The 14,721-nt window shown below is 36.6% G+C and overlaps 1 protein-coding gene across 1 annotated transcript; it reads left to right on the top strand.

Annotated features, from left to right (window-relative positions):
* The first annotated feature begins 4,331 nt into the window (after positions 1-4,331).
* Positions 4,332-7,637, top strand: LOC131627738 (protein FAR1-RELATED SEQUENCE 5-like). Its single transcript, XM_058898592.1, has 4 exons — positions 4,332-4,337; positions 5,204-5,867; positions 6,094-7,019; positions 7,137-7,637. Exons 1-4 carry the CDS (start codon positions 4,332-4,334, stop codon positions 7,635-7,637), a joined length of 2,097 nt encoding a protein of 698 aa, XP_058754575.1.
* The last annotated feature ends 7,084 nt before the right edge of the window (positions 7,638-14,721 follow it).

Below are 14,721 nucleotides of genomic sequence, written 5' to 3'. Positions count from 1 at the left end.
TGTGCTAAACGACTGAATTTGTAAATATCTGATATTAATGGAAGTATGATCATTGACACTCCTTCGTCGGGTTCAGTGACTACTTCGTTTGCTTGTTTGAACTGTCCAATTGATATTTTTGGTAGAGAATTCGGAATGGACTTAGTGTGCCTTCCGTTGGAACAACTGGATGTTATCCTGGGCATGAATTGGTTGCAATTTAACCGGGTTCATATCAACTGTTTCACGAAAACGGTTATTTTTCCTGAAGATGTCATTGTTGAGGACTTAGAGATGACGGCTAGACAAGTGGATAAAGCAATGAAGGACGGAGCTGCCGTGTTTATGTTGATTGCGTCCATGGAAGTGAAAAAGAAAGCGGTGAGTAGTGACTTACCGGTAGTATGTGAATTTCCGGAAGTTTTCCCAGAAGATGTAAGAGAATTACCGCCAGAGAGGGAGGTGGATTTTGCTATTGAATTAATTCCTGGAACTAGTCCTGTGTCGATGGCACCTTATCGTATGTCGGCATCGAAATTGACTGAGTTGAAGAGTCAATTGGAAGAGTTACTTGAGAAGAAATTTATTCGTCCTAGTGTCTCACCGTGGGGTGCACCGGTGTTACTAGTGAAGAAGAAAGAAGGTTCAATGAGGTTGTGTGTGGATTACAGACAACTGAACAAGGTTACTATCAAGAATCGGTATCCCTTGCCGAGGATTGATGATTTGATGGATCAACTGGTTGGAGCGTGTGTGTTCAGCAAAATTGACTTGAGGTCGGGATATCATCAGATTCGGGTGAAGACGCACGATATTCAGAAAACGGCATTTAGAACGAGGTATGGTCATTACGAATATACAGTGATGCCATTTGGAGTAACCAATGCGCCGGGGGTTTTCATGGAGTATATGAATAGGATCTTCCATCCTTATCTGGATCAGTTCGTAGTAGTATTTATTGATGATATTTTAATATATTCTAAGAATGAAGAAGAGCATGCGGATCATCTTAGAGTGGTATTGGAACTATTGAAGGAAAAGAAACTCTATGCAAAACTGTCAAAGTGTGAGTTCTGGTTAAATGAAGTGAGCTTTCTTGGGCATGTAATTTCCAAGGATGGTATTGCCGTTGACCCAACGAAAGTAGAAGCAGTGTCTCAGTGGGAAGCTCCGAAGTCAGTTTCCGAAATCCGTAGTTTCCTTGGTCTTGCGGGTTACTATAGAAAGTTCATTGAAGATTTTTCAAAGTTAGCGTTGCCGTTAACTAAGTTGACTAGGAAGGGTCAAGCTTTCGTCTGGGATTCGAAATGTGAAGAAGGATTCCAAGAGTTGAAGAAGAGGTTGACTAGTGCGCCGATCTTGATTTTGCCGAATCCGGCGGAATCTTTTGTTGTTTATTGTGATGCTTCGTTGTCGGGATTAGGAGGTGTACTAATGAAGAATCAACAGGTAGTCGCTTATGCGTCGAGACAACTCAAAGTGCATGAGAGAAACTATCCGACTCATGACTTAGAGTTGGCAGCAGTGGTATTTGTGTTGAAATTGTGGAGGCATTACCTATATGGTTCAAGGTTTGAAGTATTTAGTGATCACAAGAGTTTGAAGTATCTCTTTGACCAAAAAGAGCTGAATATGAGACAAAGAAGATGGTTAGAATTTCTCAAGGATTATGATTTTGAACTGAATTATCATCCGGGTAAAGCAAATGTTGTTGCCGATGCATTGAGTAGGAAGTCCCTGCATATGTCTATGCTTATGGTGAGAGAATTGGATTTAATTGAGCAATTCCGAGATTTGAGTTTAGTATGTGAAGACACTCCTACCAGTGTTAAATTGGGTATGCTGAAGCTGACTAGTGGTATTCTTGAGGAAATCCGAGAGGGTCAGAAGACTGATGTAGAGTTAGTTGATAAGTTGACTCTGATTAACCAAGATAAAGGAGGTGAATTCAGAATCGACGAGAATGGTATAATGAGGTTTGGTAACCGTGTTTGTGTTCCTGACATTGCCGAATTGAGGAAGAGTATTCTTGAAGAAGGACATCGTAGCGGATTGAGTATTCATCCTGGTGCTACCAAGATGTATCATGACCTAAAGAAGCTGTTTTGGTGGCCTGGAATGAAAAAGGAAATAGCTGAATTTGTATATGCTTGTTTGACGTGCCAGAAGTCGAAGATTGAGCATCAGAAACCGTATGGAGCTATGCAACCGTTATTTATTCCGGAATGGAAGTGGGATAGTATATCTATGGATTTTGTTTCAGGTTTGCCGAGGACGGTGAAGAATTGTGAAGCTATTTGGGTTATTGTGGACAGGTTGGCAAAGTCTGCTCACTTTATACCAATGAGAATGGATTACCCAATGGAGAAGCTGGCTCAATTGTATATTGAGAGGATAGTGAGTTTACATGGTATTCCTTCGAGTATCGTGTCAGATAGAGATCCAAGGTTTACATCCAGATTCTGGGAAGGTTTGCAGAAGGCTTTGGGTACTAAGCTGAGATTGAGTTCTGCTTATCATCCACAGACGGATGGACAGACAGAAAGAACTATTCAATCACTAGAAGATTTGTTGCGTGCTTGTGTGTTGGAAAAGGGCGGTGCTTGGGATAGTTATCTACCCTTGATCGAATTTACTTACAATAATAGTTTTCACTCGAGTATTGGTATGGCTCCGTTTGAAGCTTTGTATGGTCGGAGGTGTAGAACGCCTTTATGTTGGTACGAATCTGGCGAAGGTGCTGTGATTGGGCCGGAAATTGTTCAGGAGACAACAGAAAGGATTAAGATGATTCAGGAGAAGATGAAGACTTCTCAGAGTCGTCAGAAGAGTTATCATGATAAAAGAAGAAGGACACTTGAATTTCAAGAAGGAGATCATGTGTTCTTGAGGGTGACTCCTACAACTGGTGTTGGTAGAGCACTAAAGTCAAGGAAGTTGACTCCGCGTTTTATTGGTCCGTTTCAAATTACGGAGAGGGTTGGAGAAGTGGCGTATCGCATTGCGTTGCCACCGACACTTGCGAATCTGCATGATGTATTCCATGTATCGCAGTTGAGGAAATACATTGCTGATCCATCCCATGTGATCCAAGTCGATGATGTACAGGTAAAGGATAATCTGACAGTTGAAACTTTGCCTATGAGGATTGAAGATCGGAAGGTGAAAAAATTGCGTGGCAAGGAGATAGCATTAGTCAGCGTAGCTTGGGGAGGACCGGTCGGTGGAAATGTTACGTGGGAATTGGAGAGCCAGATGAAGGACTCCTACCCGGAACTCTTTGCCTAAGGTATGTTTTCGAGGAAGAAAACTTTTCTAGTGGGGGAGAGTTGTAACACCCCATAAAATTCCTTATTTAATTTAATTAATTTTTGGATTAAATATTAGAATTATTTGAGTTAACTGAGAAAAATGGGAATAATGAGACTGATGGGCCAGCGTCGCTTTTAATAAAGAGGGGGTGTATTGGTAGGCCCTATTACTAATTAAAATAGTTTTATTTTATTTTCCACAAAATAGAGGAATTGTGGGAAAGAGGAATAGAACTAAGGAGAAGAGAAGAGTCTGAACGTGAAAAGAGAAGAGGAGCGGAGAAGTGCGACCCGAGGAAGAGCGAAGAATCAACCTTCAAGTAAGGGGGGACTCTTCCAGTTTATCTTCTATTATGGGATTATAGGTAGTATGATAGAATTTGATCGTGTTATTCGTATCAATTGGGTTGTGCTTAGGTTATAGAAGTGTTAGGTTTTGGGAGGATTGATGCATAATGATTACATTGATCATGTATTGGTGATAATTGGATGGTTGAATGTATTATAAATGTGTTATAATATGTGTTTGTTTCACTGTATGCAAATCTGGTTGGAATGGGATTGGTTTGGTCATGAATTGGTGAAGGAAGGGCAAAATCGCAGGCTGTTTTCTGCGATTCGGAGTTCTGGAAATCGCCAGTTCGCGCCGCGTCCAGGAGTTGGCGCCGCGAACTGCTTGGCAGAAGGCCAGGAAGTTTTGTTGTGTTCAGTACGCGCCGCGAGCATATGGCCGCGCCGCGAAGGCGTAGTTCCTTCTCGTTCCGCGCCGCGAACCCTTGTCTGCGCCGCGAAGGCGCAGTTCCTATTCGTTCCGCGCCGCGAACTGTGTGTGGCGCCGCGTGCTGTTGGCGATAGGCCGTTTTGAAAAGTTTAAAAATGTGTAACTTTTAAACCGTAAACCGGATTTTGGTGCCGTTTCGAGTACAGTGAAGCTAATCAAATAATTTATATAATTAAATGGTGTTTTGAGTTGTGGCTTGAATTATTTTTAAAACACCCGATCTTATTTGTTTGTGGCGGGATGTGTTTATAGGTACACTAATGAATGTCTTACCTGTATGATGTTGTGGTTATAACTGGTGTTTATTATACATGTATTGTTGGTATGAAATATGTGTTTATTTGATGATTATGACATTGATCGATGTATGTGGGTGATGAGCATGTTATGGTTGATGCATGCATTCATAATCATTATGTGGCTGGTCCTTGACGATGGTGGATCAGTGGTAGCTAATTCCCATTGTGTGGAATTAGTGAGTGGGTGTTACCGTATCCTTGACGATGGTGGGTCGGTGAGTTGGGTTATCCCAGATTTTGGTACCACATGCATGTAGTTGCATTGCATTAGGCTGTTTTGCTATTATAACATGAATGGAAGATTGTCCAATGTTATAATATGTATTAATTTGGTTGTTTGCTTACTGATTGTATGGTTTGAATCTGATCATAACTGCGATTGGGTGAATGGCATGTGAAATGATATTTTATTATCTATATCTTATAACATTAGTTAAATGTGAATGAGACTCACCCTTACTGTTGTTATTTTTCAGATTGAGGAGTAGCTCTCGTACTTGGTGAGGATTAGCTCGTCAAGTAGTTCGTTAGAGTCAGTTGGGTCCGTGTCATGCTCTGGTCGTGTAACACTGGGGGCGTCGTTTAGAGTTTCTTGTTAAATTCTTTTTATTTTGGATGGATTTTTATGTTGATGTTTTAAGTCCGTGACTTGGCTGTTTGTTATTCAGATGTTAAAGATAATTCCGCTGTGCTAAACATGATGATCTGAATAAATTTGGTTGACGTTCTCTTTTATGGCATGACATGAGTATTATTGTTTAATTATTTGGAAGTTGTAATGCCCTTATTCATGTTTACTCTGATTATTGTTTATTATTTATGCGGGGTATTAGAAGGGTGTTACAGACATTGTGCAATATATCCGTTATGTTTGTAACAAGCATGGTTTCAAGCACGGAAGTCGGGCAGATCCTAAGAACAAGACAAACTCGGATACTCCTGTTCTCATTGAATATCAGAAAGAGAAAGAACTTCCCGAGGAAAGGACTGGTTGCCCAGCTAGTATTTCGTTGAAGTATGATTCCAATGTTAAAGGTTATCACATATACAAATGGAATGTTACTCATAACCACCCTTTCCATAAACCCGAGCATTCGCATTACTTGAGATCGGCTCGAGAGATTAGTGAGCCTCAAAAACAACTTGCTATAATAAATTCAAAATCAGGCATGTCTGTAAGATCCTCCTTTCAAGTTATGCGTCAAATAGCTGGTGGTTCAAAGAACCTTGGGTATTGCTTCCAAGATTTAAAGAACTTTCTCACCACTGTTCGACAAAAGGAAATGGTCATTGGTGATGCAACTATTATCCAAGAATATCTTAGAAACGAAGCTTTGAGGAACCCATCATTTTATTATGATATCCAAGTAGATTCTGAAGAGAACATAGCTAGTATTTTCTGGTCAGATGCAATCATGCAGCAAGACTATGAATTATTTGGTGATCTCATCAGTTTCGACACAACTTATCGAACAAATACGGAGTATCGCCCATTAGGTATGTGTTCTTTTCATTTCACTACTATTATATCAAGCTTCCATTTTATTTTGTAATTATCAGTGCATTGATATATTCTCTCTACCATATTTATTATTACATCATTATATATATTAGTATAAAGATATATTGATAACATCCTTTGTTTTAGGTATGACACTGCTTTTATATTGATAACATCAATTGTTTTAACTTTTTCGTTATATGTTTTTGTCATACATACCAGCTCCGTTCCTTGGATTTGACAACCACCGTAAGAGTGTATTATTTGGTTGTGCCATGCTCTACGATGAGACTTCAGCAAGTTTTGATTGGTTGTTTACCACTTTCCTGAAGTGCATGAAAAATAAGAAACCCATTACAATTTATACAGACCAAGCTTCTGCTTTGATGAAGTCAGTTCCAAACATCTTCCCCGATGTCTTCCATGGGTTGTGTTCTTGGCACATGGGGGAGAATGCAAAGTCCAACTTAGGCTCTCGTTGCAATGGTGCATTTCTTGACGAACTACATCACTTGGTTTCGAATGTTGATGATGAGGCAGAGTTTGACTTCAATTGGAATAAGATGCTTCAAAATTGTTTTGGTGGTAAAGCCACTTCTGAATTTACTTGGCTTGTCCAGATTCATCGTAATCGTACTCAATGGTCTTCTGCTTGGGTGAAATCACACTTCACTACCGGTTTGAAGACCACACAGTTAAGCGAGTCATTCAATGCCTTTCTTCGCCACTTTCTTCAGCCAGACCACTCACTTGTGCAATTCTTTATCCATTTCAATGTTATGGTTGAGAAAATGCGAGATAATCATGCTGATTGTGATTTCAAGGCTGCCAATACTAGGCCAAGAAACAATTATCCCAACAGCCAACTCATGAGGTCCGTTGTCGCCAAGTATACTCCAGCATCGTTTGTATTCATTCACAAGCAATATGATCTTTCTTTCAAATATTATTATGAGGAGGACACGTCAAGAAGTTCAATTTCTAATAGAGTTTTCAAAGTGTTCACAATTCAACTTGTTCGTGATGCCGATGAGATGGATTTTGATAATGATGCCGCTGCGAATGTTTATATGTCGGTCGAAGAAGTTCCAGAAAACCTTCTTCCTAATGATCAAGATCCTTTGCGACTTGATGAGAGGGTTGTTACTGTAGATATTGGGAACAAGATTTTTACTTGTACATGTCGGATGTTCGAGAACCGGGGATTCTTATGTCGCCATGTTTTCAAGATATTAGACTTCTTAGGGAGTTCTGTCCAATACTAGTCCTTGAAGTCCATACCTGACCACTACATATTGAAGCGTTGGACTAAAGGAATCTGTCCATCCCTTGATGCTTTAAAACCCATCAGTATTGGAGGTATTCAAGATACTACTTTTGCACAAAGATATCAACAAGCTTCTGGTGTTATGCTTCAGATTATAACCCGTGTTTGCATGGACGCTGATGCGTGCCAATTTTTTCTTAATGCTGCAATTGAATGTGGGAAGCAAGCAGAAGAGTTGATTGTTGCTAAAGGTGTTTCCGGTCAACCTTCATCTTCCAGGTCTGCATCTTGCAAAGATACTAGTGTTGCTAAACCTCTTGTAGTTGATTCTAGTGGAAAAAAGTTCAAAAAGAGACCCAATCCAATCAGGGCTAAGAAACGGCTCAAAAGTGATTATGAGTTAGCTAGGGAGAGACAAAGATTCATCGCACAGCGGAAGAAACAAAAGAAAGAAGAAGATGCTGCAAAATTAGCTTTAACAATCAACAATGTTGATTGATTTTCATTAATTTCTTTCCATTATTTTAGACAATTATATTTCAGTCTACTATTTCAAATTTTCATCATACTGTAAGCAGAATTTTATATTTCAGTCTACAATTTGATTGTTTTAGTTATTGCCAATTTAGCTTCTGCTACATAGTATTGAATTTGCTTAAAGTAATAACTTTGGATAGGAACTTATCTTCTCAGTTAATAACCACATGAAGTACTTAAAGCAATAGCTCTTTTCTGTGTTTTCAATCTCTCTGTTGCACATGCAGAATGCCTTTGAAATAAACGGCTTCATTTATTTGTGACATAGTATTGGCCAGACATTGTTACTTGAACTATTCTTCCACGACTTCAACAATAGCACATTTCTTCAAGCATACTTCACCAACAATGAAACTTACTTTTCTTTGTACTTAAATGCATATTATTTCTTAATAAATATATAATAAATGTATTTCTGTATCTAAGCAAGTTTGTTTGCAAAGCCATGATGTCCTACAAGACAAAGGCAAAGCTCCAATAATAAGTAGGTTGCAGAAGTTAATATCTAGTAAATAGAGAGGAACGTGGATTGGAAAATTACACACAAATAAAAAACTAAACACAAATTACTATACCCTTAGCCACACCAAATCCTCATCAAAATACAAATTTGTCTATTAAAGCATTATTTATCTATTACTTATTAATTTTACCTTTAGGTAGCAACCAAGAAAAGAAAAAGATAAATCTCATGAAAATGCAAGGATGTAACTTAGCATCCCTCGTGACAGTAGTATCAGCTAAGCTTAGAATAAATAAACTTGTACCAAATATAACATGAATGAGCTCTATAAATTTGAACACAGCCCTGTATAAAGTTGTTTTGCAAACTTGAACACAACCTTGTATAAAATTATTCTGAGGTGAACTAAGTGCTGCAACTCAAGCAACACAATGTTTCTTTCGGGACCATTCTCAAAATTGATCAAGGCCACTCTACCATCATATTAGCCTACCCTTGCAATTCCCAGACAAAGCTCCACATAAAAAAATGTTACCACAGTACTCAGACATTAAATATAAATGTGCTTAAAACTACTTGCTTGTAAGAAAAAGAGTGTATTATACAGAAAAATAAATCATAATTAAAAATAATATCACCGTCATGCCACATATTAATCAATACTAAGCATGTATTACTCAATACTCAATACTCACCACTCAATACACAATACTCACCACTCAATACTCAATACCCCAATAATGCCTCAAACCACGGTGATTTCTGCATATTAAAAAGGATGTAAGACCACAACAGCCAGAATTTAACTAACCAGCCAATACCCTATTTCTCCACATAAATACTTCATTATATAACAACTACAAAATTGACTAGAAACAATGCAGAACTATACATCATCACATGACACATCTTGTCCCAGCATCAAAATGAATATAGCATATGTTTGGTATTAAAGAAACAATTTGTCCAAATTTAAGCTTAAAGAAACAATTTGCTCATACAAGTCCAACTTTATCAATTCTAGAAACCAACATTCTTACTACACAATTCAATATAGAGTTTTTTTCCTTTTTGTCCTATGTTTTTTTGTCTTCTTCCCGGCTTCTTTCTCGATCTTGTCTACGACCTCTTCAGCTTCTTTCTCAAGGACTTGTGCCATAGAACATTCTTCCTCTTCTTCACCCAAGTTAGGGGCTGACTTCTTTGTCTTCACCTTTTTATTGTTCTTCTCTGCTTCTTTCTCCAAGTCATCCGCCATAGCACATGCAGCCTCTTCTTCTGCCAAGGTCAGAGCTAACTTTGTCAAGTTTTGAAGCAGCTCATTGTCCTCACACTTCAAGATGTCTAGCAGCACTTTTACTCTTTGAATCTCCATGAAATCATCTTGCTCTTCATTTGTCATCATATCCCAATGCTTAAAAAAATCCCAAATTGCAGCTTGCTTGCTATCCCATTTCTCAATATATGTCAGAACAAATAGCCCGCATGATTTCCTATCATGTTGTAAAGGCAATTTCACATCCTCCCAACTCCATTGACTAAAGTCTATAGGTTCATTTCTCTTAGCATTTATCAACTCCATCCCATATCTCACTTTCCACTTCCCCCAGTTGTCCCATTCATCTTCTTTTTGAAATGTGAACCTTTCACAACTATTCAGAAATCCGAACCTTTGTTCTTTGAAATCAATCACATATGCAGCATAGTGACTCTTCAAATAAACTGGGAAAAACCACTGTAATGATGAAAAGAAATCATGAGTACAATAATCAACATGGAACTTAATACTATCAAAACAGATTACTCAATACAGATTACTCAGTACAGATTACTCAATACTATCAACATATTAATCAAAACAGATTGCTATAGCTAACCTTATAATTAATCAAAACAGATTACTCAATACTATCAACATATTACTTAAACATTATTGAATATTATCCTACATATTTTCTATGCACAGTAACTTGGGCCTATTTAAACTATGTATACTATCATGTAGATGTAACGCCACAACAATATATTTACAATATGTTCAATACTAGCACAAATATTAAGCAAAAAGGTACTTACATATTAAGGATTTTCGATGTCTATATCATTAAAATCCATGTATTTGAGCTGTCTTATTAAATCTTTTGCATACTCAGCCACTACATGGGCTTCTCTATGATCCTTTTTGCGTCTAGTGATCTTGACGCCATGCTCAAACTATGTGCAAATAATTATAACAAAATACATTTAATATGGGAATTTAAACAATGAAGATATTGTAAATTTTAGTTAATTAAAACTAATCAATATGTAATACTTACTTCATATGTAACCGGGAATATGAACCTTTTCATCTTTCCTTTCATCATCTCTTTTTTATTCAAGAAACTAAAATAGTTTCCAATGACATCCCCCTCTAACTTACAATCCTTCTTGAGACAAAATAAGGATCCCCTGTTAAGGTTTTCTAACATCTTGCATTTGTCTTGGAACAATACCTCCCTTCATGTTAAAATCATTATCAATTAGAGATGAAATATAATGAATCTCATTTAAAAATTGAAGTTAAAAAAAATATTAAATGGCTGGAATTAAAAAATCAACGTACATAGCTCCTCCATTTGCTTCTGCCAATGTCCACGCATAGTTGACCAATTGTGTGTCTTCCTCACTCAATTTTGCCTTCTTCATTTGCATTACATATGGGGATCTAAAGTATTGTGACAATGCTGAGATCCTTTTTGGAAGCGGAAACTGTTCATTTTGTGGTATGTTCTCCATAAGTGTGTATGTTGCCACATCAGATGGTGACTTTCTACTTTCTTCCACTGGTAATACTACTTCCAATGATATAGGAGTACTGAATCCTAGACTAAAAGAAGGCTGACCCCAATCAGAATCATTCATCTCAGCTGTATCACCATGCTTCTCTTGACTTTCTTTTTCAGGCTGATTTGCATCATCTTCTTTTCCGGGCTGTTCTGCATCATCCTCTTTATCAACTAAATTTGCAGCTTCTTCTTCAAGCCCATGATCCGAATCATCATCCTTGTCTTCACTCTCAACCAATTCAGGACTTGCATTTCTAGGCTCATGTGCATCATCCTCTTTATCTCCAACTTCTTTTCCCGTATTAGAACGATGCTCCTTGTCTCCAACTTCTTTTCCTGTTCTCATTGAAGACTCAGCTTCCTCTACCTGTTTGACCCAATAAGTCTTCCAATCTGCCCAAAACTTCAGCTTTTCATCACAAATTTTTATTTGTTTTTTAGCCTGCAATGTACATAAAACCACTCAAATGAATAGCCACATATTACTCAAACTAAGCATGTATAGCCACATATTAAACATGTACTCTCAAACTGTAATACTGAATTCTAAAATAACAATGAATAGCCATATATTATGCAATACTCAATACTCAAACTGTAGCACTCAATACTGAATATTAAAATAACAATGAATGGTCATATATTACACAATACTCTATACTCAAATAACAATGAAAATGACCATATATTAAGCATTACTCAATACTCAATACTGCTAATATATTACACTACTAAATTTGAATATTGAGTATTTTGTTCAGATATACCTCTTCTAATGCGTAGTCTTGTGGAGCCAAATGAGCCTCCATCATTTCATCATCCACATTTTGTGTCTTTCGCTTTTTCCCTTTTCTTTGGATCACTTTCTCTCTACTGCATTTTGCAGTCTCAGCAATTTTGTCATGCATCACTTCATCATCCATGTCTTTTGCTGCCATACTACTTTCTGGAATATCACAATCTTGTTTATCAAGAACGATCACCTTGTTGAAACCTCCCTTCTCCTTTATTTTCTTCAACTCCAAGCTCACAATGTCATCCTCCCAATTTCCACAACTTGGTGGTTTTTCAACTATTTTCTTCTTTTTGGTTGTTTGCACCATATCTAAAAAATGTACCTACAATGAAGATATTAAATTTGATTATTAAATAAAATTTAAAGAGGATACATTCAATGAAAACAATATTTTAATAGATTACATACTAGAAGAAAGTGGAAGTCTGCTTTCCCAGAACATGCATCTTTCTTAATCCCTCCGTTGGCATGTTGAATTAAGTGTTGACACCAGTTGTAGTTACTAACTTTCTTTACTTCGCTCAACACTGTAGCATAGTTCAAACTAACCAAATATGAAGTAGTAGGGCAAAGAATGGTTCCGATAGCCAATAATATAAAACCTTTTGCCCAAGCTTTGTTCTTTGTGATTTCAAACTTCATCAATTTTTCATACAAAACATTGGTATGTATGTTGATCATACTATCATAAGTCTCCCCTATGTACCCGAGCTGCTCCTTAAATTTCTTCAACTTTTCTTTATTTGATTTGTTAACCTTTTCCAAATCAATTATCTTCTTACCCCTTGGCAAATCATATACCCTCTTCACATCTTCTTCTCCAACAGTAATTCTTGCATTTTCATTGACAATCATTCCCCTATGTTTGTCAAAGTTATTTAAAATCCAGCTTACAAATACCCCCGGGATAATGGTGATGTTCAGTTTCAACAATCCGCCAAATCCACATTCCTTAATATACTTCTCTTTCTTAATACAGTCTTCTTTCTTCCTAGGATCTTTCTTTCCCTCGTTCAACAACAAAACTAATTTTGTCAGCTTCTTAGGAAAACACCTATGCAATATCCTTGATGAAGTTTTTTTGCTTTTCTTATTTCTCATGTCAGCAATTCCATCCTCATCCTCTTATGTGCTAACTGCAGCAGTACGATCATTTAAGTCTTCCTCTTCTGTTGTCTCAAAATCTTCTGAATGGTCATTGTTGTCAATTCGTGCCGCAGATCTTGTTTTCATATCTGTCCATACAACATATTACTCAATAACAAGAACAGAAAGTAAGGAACAGAACATACTCAATATTAACAACATATTACTCAAATCCAAAAACAGATTATTCAAATCCTTACTTCTATGCAATATCCTTGATGAAGTTTTTTTGCTTTTCTTATTTCTCATGTCAGCAATTCCATCCTCTTCCTCTTCTGTCCCAACTGCAGCAGTACGATCATTTAAGTCTTCCTCTTCTGTTGTCTCAAAATCTTCTGAATGGTCATTGTTGTCAATTCGTGCCGCAGATCTTGTTTTCATATATGTCCATACAACATATTACTCAATAACAAGAACAGAAAGCAAGGAACAGAACATACTCAATATTAACAACATATTACTCAAATCCAAAAACAGATTATTCAAATCCTTACTTCTAGGAACTACTGCAGATTACTCAATTTATATTTCACAGTACTCAATGTTATGATTCAATACAAACCACATATTAATCAAAACATAACATTCTTTACTCAACCATGTATATTACTCAATCTTTCTTGCTACAAATAGTGCTCATAGTAGACCACTCATTACTCAATACATATTACTCTATTTCATACATATTACTCAAATCAGTCTATTAATAACTCAGCAAGTTACATATCAACACGCATTACCTAAACAAGGTAATCAATCAGATTACTCAATATTTCTCAAATAATATTAGACACTCTTGCTTGTCTCAACCGGGGTGGCGGAGTACCACCTTTCTTTTCCTGCTATTTTGCAAAAGTTATCCAACAGTCAAACTCAGAAAATTGATAAACAATAAAAAAGATGTCATACTACAATAAGATGTCATACTACAATCCTAGATACTTATGTAGAATTGCTCACTCAAATTCAAATACAACATGCTATTCTAGATTCACAAAGAAAAAATAAAAATATACAAGCATTTGTTAACAAATTATCTATTTGAAGCATGCTATTCTGTTCCGAAAGTTTCAGATTATACACACATATGAGAACAAGACACGTAAATAAAACTATCTAACACGTGTCAAACGATAAAAAAACATATGTAATTACTTCACACGTGTCATTACTTTTCTTGAGTAACTCAACAATTTCTTGTGTAACTCAACATGAATTATTAAGTTGTCACAATTTCTTGAGTAAAAAAAAAAGTTGACCAAGACACAGAAATTCATGGAGCACCAAGTCATCATTTGTTACTTGTTTATTTTTTCTACATAAAAAGAAGCTACAGTTTTATTTATGTTATGTTTCTTTTTGCAGTTTACGATAGTGCTAAAGTTAGAAATCTGACACAAAGGCAAGGAACAAGTATTATGGGAGAAGAACATTATCATCAGCATGAGCCAGGTAGAACATTTGTTAAGGAAGAGAGAACAATTATATCTAAGGTTAATTTGGAGGAAGATCCTCATGCACCAGGAAGAAGATTTGAAGCAAATGTTCCAGCTAATTATCAAACCAAGGTCACTGATCCAACTAGGACAGGTAATTATTTAACTTAATGGTGATTAGTAACAATGTTAATTAGAACCAATTTATGTCAAATTTGTAATGTTTTGTTTATGACTAATTTGTTAACAGGTGGTGCTAAAATTGATATTACTCCAATTCAAGAATCTATTGACAAAATGGGTAAACAAAATGAGCCAAAAAGTGTTCCAACAATTTGTGAAACACAGCACCCTTCAATACATATTACTCATTACTC

This window comes from Vicia villosa, unplaced genomic scaffold (genome assembly GCF_029867415.1).
Source record: "Vicia villosa cultivar HV-30 ecotype Madison, WI unplaced genomic scaffold, Vvil1.0 ctg.000399F_1_1, whole genome shotgun sequence".
NCBI classification, from domain to species: domain Eukaryota; kingdom Viridiplantae; phylum Streptophyta; class Magnoliopsida; order Fabales; family Fabaceae; genus Vicia; species Vicia villosa.
Note: the sequence above shows the minus strand (reverse complement) of the source record. Positions and strands in the feature narration are given on the sequence as shown.